The 18,748-nt window shown below is 58.5% G+C and overlaps 2 protein-coding genes across 9 annotated transcripts in view; one reads left to right on the plus strand and one right to left on the minus strand.

Annotated features, from left to right (window-relative positions):
* CCDC12 (coiled-coil domain containing 12) overlaps positions 1–2,462 on the minus strand; it is a 54,592-nt gene extending 52,130 nt beyond the window's left edge. Inside the window, exon 1 of the mRNA XM_047849458.1 lies at positions 2,337–2,462. Within this exon, the coding sequence (XP_047705414.1) occupies positions 2,337–2,432 (96 nt within the window). The 5' untranslated portion in view covers positions 2,433–2,462. The remainder of the gene's footprint in view (positions 1–2,336) is intronic.
* Positions 2,463–4,909: 2,447 nt separating this feature from the next.
* Positions 4,910–18,748, plus strand: part of NBEAL2 (neurobeachin like 2) — a 29,710-nt gene continuing 15,871 nt past the window's right edge. For 3 of the 8 annotated variants that reach the window (XM_047848755.1, XM_047848757.1, XM_047848759.1), the window contains exons 1-11: positions 4,911–5,177; positions 13,211–13,299; positions 13,382–13,510; positions 13,614–13,695; positions 13,786–13,910; positions 14,120–14,202; positions 15,818–15,903; positions 16,000–16,282; positions 16,444–16,550; positions 17,061–17,141; positions 18,523–18,606. In XM_047848755.1, the coding sequence (XP_047704711.1) occupies positions 5,127–5,177; positions 13,211–13,299; positions 13,382–13,510; positions 13,614–13,695; positions 13,786–13,910; positions 14,120–14,202; positions 15,818–15,903; positions 16,000–16,282; positions 16,444–16,550; positions 17,061–17,141; positions 18,523–18,606 (1,200 nt within the window). In that variant the 5' untranslated portion in view covers positions 4,911–5,126. Of the gene's footprint in view, positions 5,178–12,536; positions 12,605–13,210; positions 13,300–13,381; positions 13,511–13,613; positions 13,696–13,785; positions 13,911–14,119; positions 14,203–15,817; positions 15,904–15,999; positions 16,283–16,443; positions 16,551–17,060; positions 17,142–18,522; positions 18,607–18,748 lie in introns of those variants that run through there. The other 5 variants (XM_047848758.1, XM_047848761.1, XM_047848762.1 and 2 more) reach the window with 4 other exon arrangements.

Raw genomic sequence — 18,748 nt, forward strand, 5'->3', positions numbered from 1 at the left:
ATAATCCAAAATTTCCAATTCTGGGTACATACCCAAAAGAACTGAAAAAACAGAAGCACAGATTATTTGTACATTCGTTACCCACAACGGCCAAGAGTTAGAAGCAACCCCAAATGAATGGATAAACAAAATGTGGTATGTGTACAAAGTAATATTGAAGTTTAGATAGGAATGAAATTTCACACATGCTACAACACGGATAAACCTTAAAAACATTACGCTGAGTGAAATAAGCTAGTCATAAAAAGTCAAATAGTATATGATTCTACTTATGTAAGATACCTGAAGTAGTCAAATTCATAGAATGGTGGTTGTCAGCGGCTGGGGTGAGAAGGGAATGGGAAGTTATTGTTTAATGGGTACAGAGTTTATATCTGGGATGATTAAAAAGGTCTGGACATCATGGTAGAGTTATACACCGTTAAGAGCATATTTCAAACAGTAAATTTTATGTTATGTGTCTTCTACCACAATAAAACATTTTTGAGAAAAAATAGCAATCAGGACATATTTTCAGCCCATTGAGAGAATTCCACTTTTTTTTTTAGGTTTATTTATTTATTTATTTAGACCATGAGCTGGGGAGGATCAGAGAGAGAGAGAGAGAATCCCAAGCAGGCCCTGTGCTGTCAGCGCAGAGCCCAACATGGGGCTTGATCCCAAAAACGGTGAGATCATGATGTGAGCCGAAACCAAGAGTCGGTTGACTGAGCCACCCAGGCACCCTGAGAATCCTTCTTTAAAAGCCAGTGCTCCTGGGCACCTTTCCCATGGCAATGGGCCCTGAAGATGCTACGCTGTCCTTTGTATTCTGACCTCAAGTCCAGCCCCAGTAATCTGGGCCCTAAATACAACCCAACAGCACAGGTTGGCTACCCACTGAGAGGCTGAGGCTTGAGCTTCCCTAGGTCAGGCAGTTTTTGAGCACGGCGATCTGACACGGCTGACAAGTTGCCAACAAAAGCAGAAGCCAATCTGGCTAGTTTTCACTCTCTATTACTTCCCCTTGCACTTTCCCTCAGGATACCAGACCGCCCTGTAGAAAGGAAACAGGGGCCAGATTGGCCAGTCTGATTCTTTAAAGTTGGAAAGTTGAGTCCCTGTTTTCCCCCATCCCTCGAAGGTCTAGATATTTACCATCCTTTGTACTTTGTAGAATTGAGAGAGGAGTTTTTGCTCATCCAAGGAGAGCAGAACTGACAACCTCCCCGCTCTGTGGTCTCTAGTGCTCTTTCATACAGATGACCCTGTCAGATCTCAAAATAACGCAGCAAGAATTAATATAGAGGGGTTGCTATCCTCCACTGCAGACATGAAGAAACAGGCTCAAGAACCGGCTCCTGGGTGGCTCAGTCAGTTAACCATCCAACTCTTTGTTTCAGTTCAGGTCACAATCTCATGGTTTTGTGAGTTAGAGCCCCACATCCAGCTCCACGCTGATAGTGTGGAGCCTGTCTGAGATTCTCTCTCTCCCTCTCTCTCTCTCTCTGCCCCTCCCCCTCTCACTCTCTCTCAAAAATAAATAAACAAAAAAAGTAAAAAGAAACAGGATCAAGGAGATGAAGCCATTTGTCCCAAGTCCCACGACCCCAAGTGACAGGAACAGGGTTATGAACTTCGCACAGGTAATGAACTTCAGAGTTCTCCTTCCTCCTGATTACTCAGAAAGATCAAGTGGAAATGTAATCGGACTATTTTGGTGTCAAACAAAAGCAAAGAAGAGGCTTCCAAGTTTGGCCACTAATAGGACTAGGAGATCCATCCCCAGAGAAGTAGCCTGGGAAGTGTTCTCCCCTTTCCCTGAGGTGCACCATGACCAAGAAATTGGGGTTTTCTTTTTAGGCTTTGTACTCATCGACTCCAGCTCAACGCCCAGAGCACAGTCTCGTACTGCCGTGCCCAAGGCGCACTGGTGGGCAGGCGTTTGCCAAATTCAGTGAATTTCACCAGAGATGGAAGGCCGGCTGGGTCGTGGGGAAAAGGATGATTCAGGGCGCTCATACGCGAAAAAAAAATCACACCTAATCCAACGAGCATCTCCAACTTATAAGTTGCCCAGGAGACCCACGCGGGAAACACCAGACAGTAGTGAAGACCGTAGCGCGCTCAACACTGCCGCCCCACCCCCGCGCATGCGCGACCACAGCATCAGCGCCAAGAGTCCCAGGCAGTTAGCACAGACTTGGTAGGCGGGCTACGACTCCTCGCGCATGCTCCAGATGGGCGCGCATGCGCGTCCTTAGCAGCTGCCTTTTCTTACTCTCCTGTCCTCTCGTCCCTGTTCTGGATCCCAACGCTGACTACCTCATCCACGGCCCTCACTCCGCATTCCTCACCTTGCGCCCAGTTTTTTCCCGTAGGGCTTTCAGCCGTTCCTTTCGCCGCAACGCCTCTTCCTCTAGCCGGCCCACACCAGCCGCAGTAGCGGCCATGTTACCCGCCCGCCGGTTCCCTCGTCCCGCAATGCGCAGGCCCAGGGAGTAGATGAACCTCTGGTGGCCAATCCAGGGACGGGAATGGGAGAACAGGAAGTCTCGGAAGCCAATCAATACCGAGTTGCTATAGGAGGGCCCGCCCTATCTTTCCCCGCGACTCTCTTCGCCTGTTGGGGGAGGGCACGGCAAAGAGAAAGGTTTTAAGGCTCGATTCGTCCAATGCCAATCAGTGAGAAAGTAGCAAGTGGAATCAGACCTGAGTGAAGGAGGATAGAGCGCGTCGATCGCTTGGCTTTTGCCTAAGCATGCGCAAACCCCAGGGCGCTCCGTATCGGCCTCTTGGAATGTGCTGAGTATCCACTTGTCCTGATTCTTCAAGGCCCGAATACCTTCAAAGAAGTCTTCCCTGACTCTCCACTCCCATCCTAGTTTAATAAGAGATCTGCCTCTTCCTTCCTCTGCTGCTATCAAGTGGCTCCTGATGCACTTGTTCATGCGCTTCTGTGTCTACTACTCTCAGGACTCTCAGCTCCTGCGCAGTGGCCATTTCCTCGGCCTCAAGGATGATCCCCTCCCACCTCCAAGCACCCTGAAGCAGCAAAGTACTCAGGGTCAGAGTACCCAACCTGGCCCAGTGGGCCCCAGGAACCTCCTGAGCTTAGTTCCTGAGAACTAAGCTGAGAGTTGGTTTGGCCTTGACTACAAGTGGCCGAGAGGTGCACTGCTCCCCAGCAGGAGCCGCCAGGGTCTTTCCTGCATTAACCAGAATGCCCTGACAACCAGGAGACCACTTTGGCTGAAGTCAAGACCCCCTTTTTTTTTTTTTAACGTTTATTCATTTTTGAGGGAGAATCTGAGGACAAGCAGGGATGGGGCTGAGAGAGAGGGAGACACAGAATCCAAAGCAGGCTCCAGCCTCTGAGCTGCCAGCACAGAGCCTGATGCAGGGCTCAAACCCATGAACTGTAAGATCATGACCTAAGCCAAAGTTGGGCACTTAACCGACTGAGCCACACAGGTGCCTCTGAAGTCAAGATCTTCTGATAGGATGTCAAGGTCCCAAAAGCCACACAGAGGCCATGCCCCCCCCCCCCCCCCCCCGCCAACACATACCACGACTTGTCTCAGCAAAGCTGTTTCCTGCTTGGGGCCTCCCTTCCCAGGCTGGTAGCAGGTGAATGCCCACTCCTCCCAGTTCCCCTCAAAGGCTCCTGTGCCACATGACCTCTGTTCAGTCCCTCCAAAACAACCCTTGACCTCACTAGCCTTTTGGTGCCCTGTTCCCCTGCATCAGGAGGGGTGACTTGACAGAACCTCATTCACAGGTAGTGAGTGCTCAGGAAATGTCAGCTCAGAGGTAGGATGGACAGAACAGGAAAAAAAGCCAGAGTGGAAAGGCTGCCTAAGAAGCCAGGAGGACAGAAGAGGATGGGAATGGAGACAGTCTGTCTTCTCTTGGCCACTCAAGGTCTAGGGGACTCCAGACTCCTAGAGCTCCTCTAGCTGATAGTACCTTTCTGAGCCTCACAAACTTCCCAACTCCAACACAGGGCCTGACCCCTGCCCAACACCAGGGGACCCCTCACCTCCAGGGCAGGCTGGTTTGGGGAGGAGAGAGGGGTCCAGTGGTGATGGTGGCAATGGCCCAGCAAAGAGTCAGTCAGGCCTCCATCCCTGTCCACGCTGTCCCTGGCTACCCAAGTGATTCTCATTTGGCTTATCTGGGCCTCAATTTCTCCATCTGTAAAACAGAGGCATGAGACATCCTCCTGCCTTCAACCTCTTGAGATTAAAGAAAACAAAAGATGTGAAGCCAAGTACTGAGCCCTGGAGTGGAGGATGCCTCCACTGGAATATCTAGGAGGATCCTTTGAAGAGGGAATCCGTGAGGACTGCCTAAATCTTCCAGGGATCTGCCTGACAGGTGGAGGGCACTGCTTCTCCGGAGGTATTTTGGGAATGCCCTGCTGCTTGCGCTCTGATTTCCCCCATCCTGCTCCACAAACAGTAGAAGCAAAAACATTGCATATTTGGTCTCCCCCATGAAAGTGCTTAGAACAGCACCAGGCACGTGGTAAACTCCACAAGTGTCATCGTGGCTGTTGTTACCATTATTTGTTGACGGAATCTGGCCATCTGAACGCATCCCGCAGTCCCCCCCCCCCCCTCCCCCCGCCAGACCCTGTTCCTTGCACAAAAGGTGGCAATTCCAGCTAAGCGGGCTGCTCCGGGGGTGGATCTAGACTAAGGGCGAGTCTGGAAAACCTGACCCCGGCCCTCGTCAGGGAGACTCAGATTGGCCCTTTTCAAGGCACTGTTAGGGGATGGCTTCGGCTGCGGCTGCGAGCTGGGCTGCGGGGCGCCCTCCGGGGCCGCCCTGACCTCAAGCTCCTCCTCCCTCCGGGCTCCCCGCCCTTTGCACGGTCCCGGGAGAGGCGGGGCGGCGGTAGCGGCAGCGGCAGCTAAGTGCAGGAAGCCGGGCGGCGGCCGGCCGCGAGGAGGAGGAGCGTGCAGACTTAGGTGGCTCGGCGCGGCGGGGGCCAGTACTACTTCCCCGAGTAGTACCGCGCCGCTCCGCCCCGGAGTGACGCCCTCCGCCCATGGGCCTGGCCGAGGGCAACCGGCGGGCGGCGCGGAGGAGGCGGCGGCGGCGGCAGGTGGCGCGCAGCAGGGCCGGAGCCGGGCCGGGCCATGGCCGCCTCGGAGCGGCTGTACGAGCTGTGGCTGCTCTACTATGCTCAGGTGAGCCCGCCCCACGCCGTCCCGCTGTGCCCCCAGCTCCGCGCGCCCCGCGCCTGCTGCACCTGCGCCCCGCGTCCCTGGGGCCGTGTAGATGAGCGCGCGCCGGGCGGACTTGGGCTCCGCACACACGTGTGCGCCGCCCCCGGCCCGCCGGTGCCTCCGGCACTTATACCTGGGGGATGACCCTCGCGGGCGTGCACCTCAACAGAGCCTCTGGGTTGGGTACCGCGCAGCCTCGGTCGTGCCTGATGAGGAGAGGGACCCGGATACAGACGGCTGGACACTTCCCCCCTTTTACAGATGGTGAAACTGAGGCCCGGAAAATAAACGAGAGACTGGGAGGGTTGGGAGAGGCAGGAAGCCTTAGTTTGCATTTGGGCTTGCCCCTCCTGTGGGCGAGGCCCCATTGGGTGGTCGTGGTCAATGGGTCGGAGTGGACTCTGGGTGCCAGCAGGCGAGGTGGAAAGGTAGGGTCCTGCTTTGACCTGATTTGAGTCAACTCACACTGCTCCCCACCAGGGCACCAGCAGTGATTATCTCTTCCCTGACCCTGACCGAGGAGGCCCCTACCTCCTGGGGGTCCAGCCAGAAGGAAAGATTTGCCTTGGATGCAGGCGGAGGGGGTAGGGGAGGTGAGCTAGGAGGGATGTTTGAAAGGGATGAAGGGAGGCCCTCCCCTCCTGAGTTCCCTGTCCTGTCTCAGAGACTACCTCAAGTGGCCTCTGAAGGTGAAGGGAGTGACTCTGACCCAGGTGTCCTGTCAGAGCTGAAAATCTGGTGTCCCCCAAACTCTGTGTCTCACACACATAGGCTCCCACTTTCCAACTGCTTTCACAGCAGGGAGGGATTCCAAGGTAATGCCCCCCTCCTCTTCACCTAGCATCAGCCTCCCTCCCTACACCTGCCTGGCATCATGCTGCTGGCTCAGGTGTGCCCTGGGCACAATGGGCTATTGTGTGCCCCTGATCTCATCACTAGGGGGAAGTTCATGACCAGATCAGCTGGCCCTCTGTGAAGAGGCTGGCTGACTGTCTCCTAGGACTGCAGGCTGGATCTGGGGGGCCCCAGGACCTAGAATACAGGCCATAAGTGCCACTGTTTATTGAGTCCCCTTAGGTGGTGAGAGGTCCAGGCCCCTGGCAGGAGGCAGCGTGTGTGACCCAGGGCAAGCTCTTTACACCTCTGAGTCTCTATCTGTAAATTTGGCACACCCTTGATCTCAGGGTAGCTTAGACTCCGCAGAGAAGTAGCCAGTATGGCTTGTCTGAACCAGAGAAAGTTCCTGCTTCCTTGGGTTCCCTTATCCAGGCCTCTCTGTTGACATCTCCAAGGGTTGGTCTTTGGGAAGGGAAAAGATTCAGAAGGAAATCTGCCCCTGGCCCCCATGCGTCTGATTGCCCGTGTGGCTGTGGGCAGGTTCTTGGTCCTCAGTTTCTTCCCCGTGGTGACCAGATGAAGGCGGGGCGGGGGGAGGGGGCACTTGAACCAGATAATGAGTCTGAGGGACGTTAATGGTGGGTCTTCAGGTTACCTTGGTACTGTCTTCCAGGACTGTACCTCCAGCATAGCGTGGTTGCCTACCCTTCTAGTTGAGTTCTGCAAATGGTCAGCCCCCCTATTCCCTTGGGGGGGGGGGTGGTTAGCACTCATCTGTGCTGAGTCCCCTCTCCCTTCCAGCTCCTCACTTCATCAGGGCAGGTCTGGGGCACAGGCTGGCTGGTTGTAGCCCCAGAAGCCTGGGCAGTCAGGGGGTGGCCTAGGGCCGAGCAAACAAATCCAGGATGTGAGTATGAACCGGAAGCTTCGGCCAACCTCCCAGTGCTGCCTTCCTGCCCACATGGTCCTGCTCCTGCTCTCGGAACAGGTCCCCACCCCTCCATGCTGGGCTCCCAGGGAGTGGTGGCTGTGCTACTTTGAGCCCTGCTAGGGACCTATTGTGTGTGTGTGTGTGTGTGTGTGTGCGCGTGCGTGCTTGGGGGAGGGGTAAGATAAGGTAAGACTGATAGAGGGTGCTGTGTTAAGAGACCCCTCAGTTGGCCAGCCACCCAGTCGGAAGGTTCTCCCGTGCCCCTCCCCTCAGCAGAGAGCTGACATCAGCTGGCAAACCTGTTTTCCCAGTTGTGGGTCTAGGCCCGCCCAGGGGAGCACCCCCCCTTTCTGCCCTTCCTTTCTCCTCACAGACCCCAGGTTCAGACCCGCCCACCCCCCTCCCTCTAGGGGCCACAAGTGGGGAAGGAGCACTGCTGAGGGAGGAGTAGCCCTTGGACATCACTCAATCTGAGCCCCTCGGGGCCCTGGTAGGGAAACCAAGGCAGGGTCATACCAAGGTCATCGGACACATTTGGGGCAGAGTCCGGCAGAGTTCTGACCCAGTCTCTGTCCTGGGAAAGGTCTAGTTCTGTGGGCAGGAAACCTTAGGTGGGTCTGCACCCTGGGACAGCACAAGCTGTTTCCTCTGCATGGAGTCTTCTCCTTCCCGTTTGGGGGAGACTTTGTCTCCTGTCCCCCTGATTGGGCTGGACCTCAGATCAGGCAGGTCCCCATTTTCACCCTCACTGTGCTTGCTACTTGGCAGTTTCCCCCCACCTCACGTTTCACAGAGGCTCCGCAGGTGTTAGCTGAGTGGCTGGATGCAGGAGACAGGCCCCACAGCAGTGACCTGTCATGCCCTCGGAGGCTTAGTTTGGGCCTTGTGGGCAGAGGGGATGGGAACTCCAGGAGCCAGCACAAGGCAGTGGGAAGCACGAGAGGCCAGTTGTCAGGAGTGAGGGGGTGCCTAGGCGATAGGTGGGGGCTTCCCCAGGGAGGGCTAGCAAGGGGGTGAGGACAGGAGGACTGGGAACAGCACCCAGCAGGCTGGCAGTTGGGCAGCATGTAAAAGTTATGCAAAATAACACGCACACGAGCATTCCCTCTTTGGGCGGAGCAGTAGTGTTGCTCAACGGCCCCCCAGTGAAAGGGAGTGCTGGGGGGCATGGCATCTGGGGGCGCTCAGGGCCGCCAGGGTCAGGACAGGTCAGACATTCAGGTTACAGGTGGGGAGCCCAGGCTGAACTCTCCAGTTACGCCTTTGAGGACTCGGGGTTCCAGGGAGGTCAGGTTGGAGCTGGAGGTGAGGTTGCTCTGTTCACCCCTCACTGGTCCTTAACCTGACTGCTGACCTGACCTCCACTGCTTCATGGAAACCTGGTCAGGCCCTCTGCTTCCTCTGAGACTTTAGCTGGATCATATGCCTCCCCGTGCCTCAGTTTACCCTCTTCAAATGGGGAAAAGCGAGGCAGAATAGCCTCCTTAGTGCTTATACCTCAGAGGAGCAACCAGGGTTTCCTCTTCCCTGCCTTTATTCCTAAGGCAGCTGACGGGGCAGGACGGAGGTGATGGGGAGAGTAGCACAGAGCCCAGGCGTGGGGGGAGGGGCTGGTAATCCCTGGAGTTGTCATGGCAACTGGGGAGCTGATGTGGAAGTGTGGGGTCCCCATGGAAACAAGGTCGGTTACTATGGGGACCCTGGAAGGAAATTCTCGGTTTCCATAGTGATAGGACAAGGGGAAGGTTAAGCCCTAGGGGGCATTATGGAGACCCAAAGGTCCACCCCTTTCAAGACCCCATCCTCAGGTAAGGGGGAGAGCCTGGTCCAGCCACCCGGGGAACTTGCAGCACTGTGCCTCAGTTGCCATTGCCTCTGGCAAAGTCCCCATCTTCCTGCTTCTTTCTTTGACCTGAGGTCCTCCAAGTCTGACCTCCGGGCCCCATGGTGTAGCCAGAAGCCACCTTCGGCTTGACGTTGCCATCACCCTCCTGATGCTGAGCGGGAAGACCCCCAGGCCTGAAAGAGTTTATCCTGACCAGACCCCACCCCACCCTGTCCCATTTCTGCTTGCCTGTCCCTGGAAATGGGGTGCTCACTACCACCCAGGCAATTCTGACCAGGAGCGGTCACCCACTGTGGAGCTACAATCCTCTCTCCTTACCCTGTTCCTGGCTCTAACCTGGGGGCCACCAACAGACTCCCATTCTACCCACCTGGGACAGCCACCCGTGAGACCTTGGCTCTGCCAGTGAGCCAAGGTCCGCCACTCGTTAGTCACTCACCGAGGTGTGTGGGGAGAACGTTAGTGCTGCTCTAGCGTGCCAAGGGCTTGGGAAGGCAGAGCCCCTGGATTTGGGGATGGAGCTCCCCGCTCGCCTTACCTGGTGCTGGTGGGTGTGGCTAGCGAGCCTTTTGGGGCAGCTGAAGCGTAAAGAGATTAATGTTGAGTAACAGCCTACTAAATGTGAGAACCGGGGCTGGACTCCAGAACCCGTGCCCTCAGCCCCTGACTGGCAGCCCCAGCCCCTGAATCACCAGACAGGGCTGGGTCTTGAAAAAGATGCTGGCTCTGGGGAGCATTCAGGCAGAGGAAGCATGGGGGGCAAAGCTGTTACAGACCCGTGGGCGTGGGGACAGAGAGTCATGCCTTGGGGCTGGGCCATCCAGGGGGTACGGGGTGCTGTGACATGGGAGGAGGCCGTGGACTTGCCTAAACCTCGTGCTGGGTGGGTGACTGGCTGATCAGACAGTGGCGGCCACTCGTGCGTACCTGAGGCACACTGGACGCCAGACGCTGGTTAAGGAATTTTTGCGTATTGCGCCACTGTAAACTCCAAGAGAGGTGGTGATGGGGAGAGGGGTTTGAAGCCAGGTCTGGGCCCTGAGGTGACACCCAGGGCAAGCCAGGGCCGGTGTTGGGCTTGGGGCAGGGCAAGCAGGTCAAAGGGCAGCGCGGTGTCAAGCAGCTTGGTCGTCCCTGTCCCCTGGCAGACAGCCCCACCCACCCATCCACGCCAAAGCTGCCTGCCCTCAGCCCTCCTGGGTTACCTCAGAGTTCTGGGGAAGTGGTAGTTCAGTGCCCACCCAGGGACTGTTTGGGCCCAAATAGCCCTTGGGGTCTCCCCACCCCTAGTACTGAGTGTCCTCAGGGCTGGCCGGGCATAGACTGGGGCTCCAGTGAGTCCCCCTCATCTGTCCCGGGTCCACTGACCTCCCCCTCCCCGCAGCTTGCTCGCCTGCAGCAGAGCCTCATTACCACTTACACATGAGCCCCAGGGCCTGAGGAGGAGTGTGGGTGCTCGTGGGAGAGGTGGGGTTGGGCCCTGGCCCCTTCAAGTTAGGGACTGGACTGGCCCTGCCCAGCATTCCTGCTCTGAGCTGGGAAGGGAGGGAGGAGCCAGTGGAGGCAGAGTGTGGGAAGCCCAGGCACCACAGCCACCTCTTCCAGCTCTTGGAGCCCTTGGCATTCAACACTGCCACCGTGACTGTGAGCCCCGACCCCTGCAGAGACCCCTGTGCCCCCGAGCCCCGCAGCCTCATGTCATGGGGCTCAGGTCAGAGGTGAGAGAGGCAGATACCCCTATCCTCCCTAGTCCTATGCTTTAGAGAGACCCCTTAGGCTCCTTCCAGAGCCATGAAGGCTACCTTGATTGCCTCAGCCCTGAACCCAGCCCAGCCTGGACCTGCTGGACAGGCCCAAGGGTGTGGTTCTAGGGACGGAAAGCAGGAGTGTGCTGAGTTTGAGGGGCCCACCCAGGTTCTGGGAGGGTCAGTCCAGGTGATGGCCACGAAGAGGGTGGCAGGTTTCTGCTTAAGTACCAAAAGCCCAGGTCACAGATGGCAGCGGGGCATGGGGTGGATAGAGGCCTGGACTGGAGGATGTGATGCAGAGCGGACGGAGAGCCTGGAGAAGCAGGTGCGATTGGACTGGGGGCCTGGAATGCCAGGCTCAGTTGAGCCCTTATCCTTAGGTTGGGTGGGCGGGGTGGAGGTGGGGTGGGGTGGGGGAGGGGTGGTGGACGCGGTCAAACTTGGGTTTTCAGGGGCTCAGCAGAGCTACAGTGGGCAAAAGGGACTCACATTTTAGGTGAGAGATGTCTGTGGCTTACCTGGGGGTGGTTTGGGGGGTAGAAGAGGAGAGGATGGTGTTGGGCCAGTTTTGAAGGTAGACCGGGATCTGTGGGGTCGCTGAGGCAGGGGCCACATGGTCAGCTTGGATGGGCTGGCCAGCAACCATGAGTGGCCCCGGCCTAAAACAAAGATCTGGCTTTCAACACCCTCAGAAGAGCAGCTGAAGCGGTTCTAGTGGATGAGACATCCTCTCTGGAGCCCCCCTTTCCCCCCAACGCAATGGGAAATGTTCAGAAGAAGTGGTCAAAGAGCCTGGCCTGCTCTGGTGTCTCAGGGTTGGGCATTTTGGTGTCATTGCTGATTGGTGGAGAGAAGGGGTGTGGACAGAGGTAGGGGAGCAGGAAGGCTGCCAGTGGCAGCGGGTGGAGAGGTCACCGAAGGTAACTGACAGAGAAAAAGTCACGGTGGTGTGGGCCTGCATCTTGGTAGCCCCAGCCCCTCTCACCCAGGCCTCGGGTCTGTGACAAATGCACAAGTAAGGTGCCCAGCCACAGGGTGAGGGTTTGCTCTGCCTAGGTTTCTTGTGCTCCTGGCCCATTCTGCTGAGGTCTAGCCCTTTCCCTGGGGTCCATTCAGTCCCTACCCTGTGGTCTGGGGTCTGCAGGCAGCAGAAATGAGCCATCCACCCGAGGTAGTTCCAGAAGTCCTTGGGTTGAGGTCCATGGCACCGGGGACCCAGCACCTATGATGTGTCCCTTGCCCCTTCAGCCTTCTCCAGTCCAGTCCCTGCCCTACCCCTCTGCCCCTGGGAAAGAAAGCTGCCTTCTGGGCTCAGCTGGTTTGGGGGTGGAGCTGCAGATGGGGGAGGGAGGACTGGGTAGGAGGAGCTCCAGGCCACCACCCGCTCTGTGGCCTGGGAGGGGCATAGCGGTTAGAGCCAACTGGGGCTAGGCTAGGACCTACTCAACTGTGTCCCTGGGGTAGAGACCAGTAGGGCCAGGTGGGAAGTCCAGGACACAGGGAAGGGGGACAGGACAAAGGTATGACTGAGTCCTCCATAATCCACATTGTTCCCTGGGCCTGAAGTGTTGGATCCAGGTGAGGAAGCTCTGAGTGCCTTGAGTGAAGGGCCCCTATAGCATCAGGGATCAGAACCTATCCCTAGATAGGCCTGCCCTGACTCCCCAAGTCCAGACCTCATGCCAGTAAAACGAGTCCCTGGTCTCCAAGCCCCTCCCAGAGCAGGGTGACCACGCCCCTCTGCACTCCAGGCCCCGCCCCCATTGCTGGGCCAGGTCCCTCGCAGCTTCTCTTGCAGGGCCCTGGGTGCCCCGGGGGGGGGGGGGGGGGGGGGGGGGCCCACATCCCTGCGGTCTGCCGGGAGGAAGCGGCCCCCCTCCCCCACCGTGACTCTGCGCTTCCTGCCCCTGCCGGGGCGGGAGGGGACATTTCCCGTTCACACCAAAGTTTCCCTGGCGGCGCCCAGACTCGGGCTCAGCCGCTGCCCCTCTTGCCCATGGAGCCGGCTTTGGGGCCTGGGGTCCAGGTAACCAGCCAGGGAGGGCGTTAGGTTCCCAGGGCGAGGTAGGGCATTCTGCTTGTACTTGCGGGGAGTGTGCGTGTGCATGGGTCTGCCTGACCCATGGTGTACATGTAGCACCAGAGCCATAGTCAGGGAAGGTCTCCTGGAGGTAGTGGCGCCTGCTGAGCTGAGAGAAGGTGGAAGGCAGAGGCCAGCCCAAGGCTTTGGATCAGGGGTGGCTGGAGGGTGGAAGGTCTTCAGCCCCAGCACCAGTGTGGGCCATGGCCACATCCCAGGACGGTGCACACTTAAGCCCCACCCTCCCCTGCCTATGTCAGGCTTGCCTGAGTCTCCAGGAGTTAGGGAGGTGGGAGCAGAGACTGGGGATAGCAGACAGGGAGCCCGTGAGAGCTGTCAGTATGCGGGGTAGTCCTCTGATGCTGACCTTCCAACTTCCCATCCTCCTCCCCTCCCCGTCCCTCACTGTCTCCACCTGCACTGCCCTGCCTCCGACCCCTGTCTACCCCACGTCTACCTCCATTCGTTGCTGTCTACACCCCCTTGTCCTTCCCATGTGCACTGAACCCTCTCTGTCTCCCACCGCTCTTCCCCCCACTCCTTGGCCTGCAGAAGGACCTGGGCTACCTGCAGCAGTGGCTGAAGGCCTTCGTGGGTGCCTTCGAGAAAAGCATCTCGCTGTTCTCTCTGGAGCCGCGCAGGTGAGGCTGAATCTCCACGGAGGGCAGGGGCGGGGCAGGGAGACGGAGGGGCCTGGTGCCCTAGTGACCCCCCTCCCCGCAGGCCAGAGGAGGCAGGCGCAGAGGTGCCTCTGTTGCCGCTGGACGCGCTGCACGTGCTGGCCGAGCAGCTAGACAAGGGGGACCTGGAGCAGGCCCTGCTGCTGCTCAAGCTTTTCATCATTCTCTGCAGGTGAGTCCGTGTTGTTCTCGGCACGGGGCGGTGGGGGGCAGCTTGGAACTGTGGGCCGAGGTGGGGCTGGCCTGTGCCTGTGACCTCTGTGACCTCTCTCCAGGAACCTGGAGAACGTAGAGGCGGGCTGGGGCCAGGTGCTGGTGCCCCGGGTGCTGGCATTGCTGACCTGGTTGACGGCAGAGGTGAGGTGGGCTCTACCCTGGGTGGGGAGGTGGTGGTAGGCGGTAGCCAGGGCCCAGCTAACCCCCTCCACCCTGTCCCCATACCTACAGCTGAAAGGAGCCCATGCATCGCAGGAGGGCCGTGGGACGCAGCTGGAGAACGTGGCCCTGCATGCCCTTCTCCTCTGCGAGGGCCTCTTTGACCCTTACCAGACCTGGCGGCGCCAGCATAGTGGGTGAGAGCCAGCCCACCGCAGAGGGGGCTCTACCCTCTAGCCACCCCTGATCCCCAGAGAAGGCTGGGGAGAGAATGGGGGGAACCGCTTTGGCCAAGGTGTGGAGGTGGGAGGGGGCACGGGTGTAAGCTGGTGAAGGAGGATGGCCAAAGAGGGGTGGGGTGCCTGGCCTCACCCGGGCCCCTGCCCATCCACCACCCCACCCCCAGGGAAGTCATCACTTCCAAGGAGAAGAGCAAATACAAGTTCCCTCCAGCTGCTTTGCCCAGTGAATTCAGCGCCTTCTTCAGAGGTCAGGCCCCGCCCCTCCCCCCCCCCAAGGCCCCACCTGGCCCCGCCCCCAAACCTGAGCCCCTTCCTGCTGTCCTGCAGTTCCCCATCCCAGAGGCAGGATGGGTTGTGCTTAGTGGTGGCTGCAAACAGGGCTGGGAGCACCACGGGAAACTGAGGGGGCCCCTGGCGCGGGGAGAGGCAAGGAGGACTTCGGGGGCAGAGAGGAGAGAAAGGGCATGTCAGAACAAAATGAGTAATTTCTTTTCTGGGATGGAGTGAAGGCCTCCCATAAGGTGGGGGAGATAAGTTTCCCTTCCCCCTTCCCCCCCACCTCTTGGGTCCCCGTAGCCACTTGGACCCCACTCTGATCTGGACCATCTGAAAACTCCCTGGTCCAATCCCTTTGTCCCTGCAGCCTCCACCCCTCTTCTAGGTAACGTCTACACTAAGTGTCTCTACTTCCTGCTCCCTCGGTCCTGGGGTCAGTTCCTCCAGGACCTGTGCCCCCTGGGAGCCCTCTTCTCTTAGGTCCCCTCTTTTCCTCTCATTGGAATGAGAGTGGCCAGGACCTTAGATGGGACAGGGCAAGGTGTGCGTGGAAGGGGCAGGCCAGGCTTGGTAAAGTGGTGGCCTGTGGGGACAGAAAGTGTCTTAAGTGTCTCTGGGATGTCCCATGGAGCTGCAGGCCTGGCATCTGGAGCAGGGGCAACAGCCCCAAGAGAGGAGATGCCCCTGGGGAACTCCCTGCCTCCATTGTCCCACAACCTGAATGCACTTCCCAGCACAGACTGGATTTTGTTCCCGTTGCCCTAAACCCCTCACTGGTGGCCTGGCACCTCGGGATCAGATCCTGCTCCTCCCATAGCCTCCCTTTCCAGCCCCACTTGCCCTCTGCACCCGGTCTGCTAGTCCTGGAATGTGACTAGTTACCACGTCTTTTCCTACTGTTTCCTTTCCCTGCCCAGGCCACCTGCACTCTCAAATGCCCTGTGTCCAGGGAGCTGTCCTACCCCATCCCACGTAAATCTAGTGAGCCCTGCCCTTGCCCCACCCCCCCCCCCACCCCCCGCCATACACACCACTCATGTGACCCAGGGCTGGTCCTTTCTGCTCTCTGGGTTTCATTCTGTGGCCTGGCATCCTGTCCAGCTTTGCTGGAGCAGGGCCAGGTGGGCCTCCCACATATGAAGCTGTGAAAGCCCCTAGAAGTCCCCAGCAGGCGCATGGGTGGGGGTGGGGGGGCATCTGTATGGTAGATACAGCAAAGTCCCCAGAGCAGGTCACAGGAAGCTCCAACCGTCAACAGGGTAGAGGGACCAGATTTGTATCTGAGAAACTAAACCCTGGGTTGCCATGGGGAAGTGGGGTGGGGTGTGTGTGTTTACCCTGGGGTCCCCACATTGGGGATTAAGGATCTGGGGAACTGGCCAGGCTCTCCGGGCAGGACCACGTCCCTTCAAGCTCCCCAAAGAAGGGCTGTGTTTTCCCTAGACACCCTGGCACAGAGCCATGGCATCTTAGACCCCCCAAGTACAGAGCCAGGTCTTTTCTCTCAGCCCCAGCCCCCTACCCCCACCCCAGGGCACCTGCAAGCTTGGTGACATTGTCCTGTCCTGCCCACTCACCCTATCCAGAGAGCCTGCAGGATGCAGATGGCTTGCCTCCCGTGCTGCTTTTGCGTCTCATCCACCTCTTTGGTGCTGTCCTTGCAGGAGGGAAGGTAAGCCAGGAAGAGCCTGTGGACCAGAGGGTGGCCATCTCAGGGTCTCTGCTGGTTGAGCGCCTTGACCATTGCCATCTCTGCCCACACCTGCAGGAGAACGGGCAGATGGCTGTGAGCGCCGGCTCTGTGCAGGGCCTGTTGGGTGTGGTACGGGGCTGGGACCGTGGGCCAGCCCAGGACCCCCGCCTAGTGCCCCTGGCACTGGAGGCACTAGTGGGTGCAGTACATGTCCTGCATGCCAGCCGCACACCCCCTCGTGGGCCAGAGCTCCGAACCCTGCTTGAGGGCTACTTCCGCATCCTTAATGCCGACTGGCCGGCGGGCCCAAGCCCAGGCCCTGAAGAGGCCCTCGTCACCCTACGGGTCAGCATGCTCGGTGGGTATGGGCTCCCAGGCTCTTGGGGAGGTGGCTCTAGCAGGGAAAGGTCTAAGTGATGATGGAAGGCAGGACTGGGAAGCATGGGAAGAAGGTTTAAGGCCGAGCGGAGGTGTTGCTGACAAGGGATTGAGCGGGGCTGACCCTAGACCCCTCCACAGATGCCATCCCCATGATGCTGGCATGTGAGGACCGGCCGGTGCTGCAGGCCACCTTCCTCAGCAACAATTGCTTTGAGCACCTTACTCGCCTCATCCAGAATAGCAAGGTGGGCTGGGCCCGGCTGGGGGGGAGGGCCTGGAACCCAGAGGCTGCTGAGCCACTTCTGGGGACTTGAGCTGCTGCTGAGCAAACCTGGGCTGGACTTGGCTGGGGGGGGGGAGGGTTGTGGCTGGTGGGATGGCCTAAAGCTCAGGATGGCTCTGCATGCCATAGGAGGGGGATGTCCTGGAAGGACCGGAGCTGCCCTGGCCCCTGGTCCCTCTTTCCCCAGCCCCAAGTCCAAGGGCAGGAAGAGGGCTCAGCTGTTTTAGATACAGTACCTTCTCCTGCCCACTTATCTGCCCCACCCTCCCCAACTCTGTTCTGAGCAGGGCATGGGCAGCTCAGATTCCCCCATTCTTCTTAGTGCCTGGTGAGGCACTCGGCCTGAGCCTTCCCTTGGGGTGGATCTCTAGCAGCCGCCCCAGGTCCTGCTCTAACCCCACCCCTCCCCCCATCTTCCTCCTCTTCTCTCTCCTCTGCCTCCTATATTTTGTGCCTTCCCCCTTCCCCACAGCTGTACCTGCAGGCCCGGGCGCCCCCTGAGGGGGACAGTGACCTGGCTACCCGGTTACTGACCGAGCCCGATGTCCAGAAGGTACCACCTTGGGGCTGACCAGCTCAGGCACTCACCTCCCTGGGTCCCCACCTTTCCTGCCTATGCAGGGGGAATGAGCAGACACGTGTAAGGTCTGGCGTGGCCTAGCGACAGGGCTGGGTCCCCCGTGCTATCTCGCCCACCTTCCCTATCCTTATCCTAGGGAATGGGCAGGAGTGTTCTGTGCCCTGCCTAGTATTTGTATTGGGAGCTAGAGTTTGGCTTTGCCAGGCTGGAAGGAACCTTCGAAACTCAACCACCTACCCCCATTCCCAGAAGCGGAGACTGAGGCCCAGATACTACTGGATTTGGCTATAGTCACTCACAGAAAAGGAGGTCCCCCATATGGGGCCATTTCTTTCCATGTGTCCTTGTCCCTGCCTTAAGCAGGTTACTGGGAGTCCCTTGTCCCCTTATGATGTGCTGCCTGCCTCACCTTGCATGAGGGCTGTAGGAGGCTGCAAGCTGTCAGTTAGGGGCTCTGTGTGGAGAGCCCTCTCTCTGGTGGTTTAACACCTGGGCCCCAACCTCTAGAGTCTCCCAGCTTTGTCTTTACGAGGCAGCCCCCTGTGGCCATTACACTTGCCTATTTTCTGAGAGCCTGCATATCTATTCATCTACTAAGCAGGCAAGGCAGGTGAGACCCCCGGTTTTCACAGATGAGAAAAAAATTGAGGCCCAGAGAGGGGAAAAAGGTCGTGTGAAGTCACTTGGGGAGTCAGGCCCCATGGAGCCCAAATACAGCCTGGCCCCTGTTGACAAATTCTCCAAGCCCTGCTGACCCCTCAGTCCTCAGGGGTGGGGCAGGGCGAGTGAGCAGCGCATGCTTCTAGCTGTCAGGTTCAGCCAGGGTGAGCCTCAGTGTCTCCGCCTGGATCTAGGGGCAAGGGGCAGGGTAGGACTCAAAGGTCTCGAAGGTTCTTCCGGTTCTAACATCCTGTGATTGATGGTCCCTAAATTCCCCAACCCCCTGTCAATCATCATGGGTGATGGGGCACTTGCCTGCCTGCACATGTGTGTTTAGCTTGGGTAGGGATGGGTGGGGGCCCGTAAGCCTACCAGACACCGGGGGATAAAGAGTTATGGTGAGAGGGTCCCCTGTTGATGTGTCCCAGTGAGGCACTTCCCGGTCTTGGTTTCTTCCTGGCTTCTTTGTCAAAGTGGGCCTTGCCGAGCTCCTCAGAGGGGGTCCTGGGGTAGGGTGAGGGTCATAACAGTTCAAGCAAGGAGGAGGAGGCCTGGTACCTCTACTCCCAAAGCCTCCAGCCAGCTCAGCTATGTGCCTTGGGGCACCTGCTCCTGGCCCTACACCAGGAGCAGGGGGCTGCCAGCTATGACTCCCTGGCCCCCGGTTCTTCTGACTGACCCTCCCCACCCCAAGGTACTGGACCAGGACACAGATGCCATCGCGGTGCACGTAGTCAGAGTACTTACCTGCATCATGAGCGGCTCCCCCTCAGCCAAGGTGAGGACACGGCGTTCTGGCTGTGGTAGGGGTGGGGGATGGCAGTTAAGCTGACCGCGTGCCCCCAGAACTAGTCTGGTTGGTGGCTGTTAGAGCAAGGGAGCTGGGGAGGTGACCGTCTTGCCCTCTGGGGTGCAGCTCA

Source organism: Prionailurus viverrinus, chromosome A2, assembly GCF_022837055.1.
Source record: "Prionailurus viverrinus isolate Anna chromosome A2, UM_Priviv_1.0, whole genome shotgun sequence".
Lineage (NCBI taxonomy): Eukaryota > Metazoa > Chordata > Mammalia > Carnivora > Felidae > Prionailurus > Prionailurus viverrinus.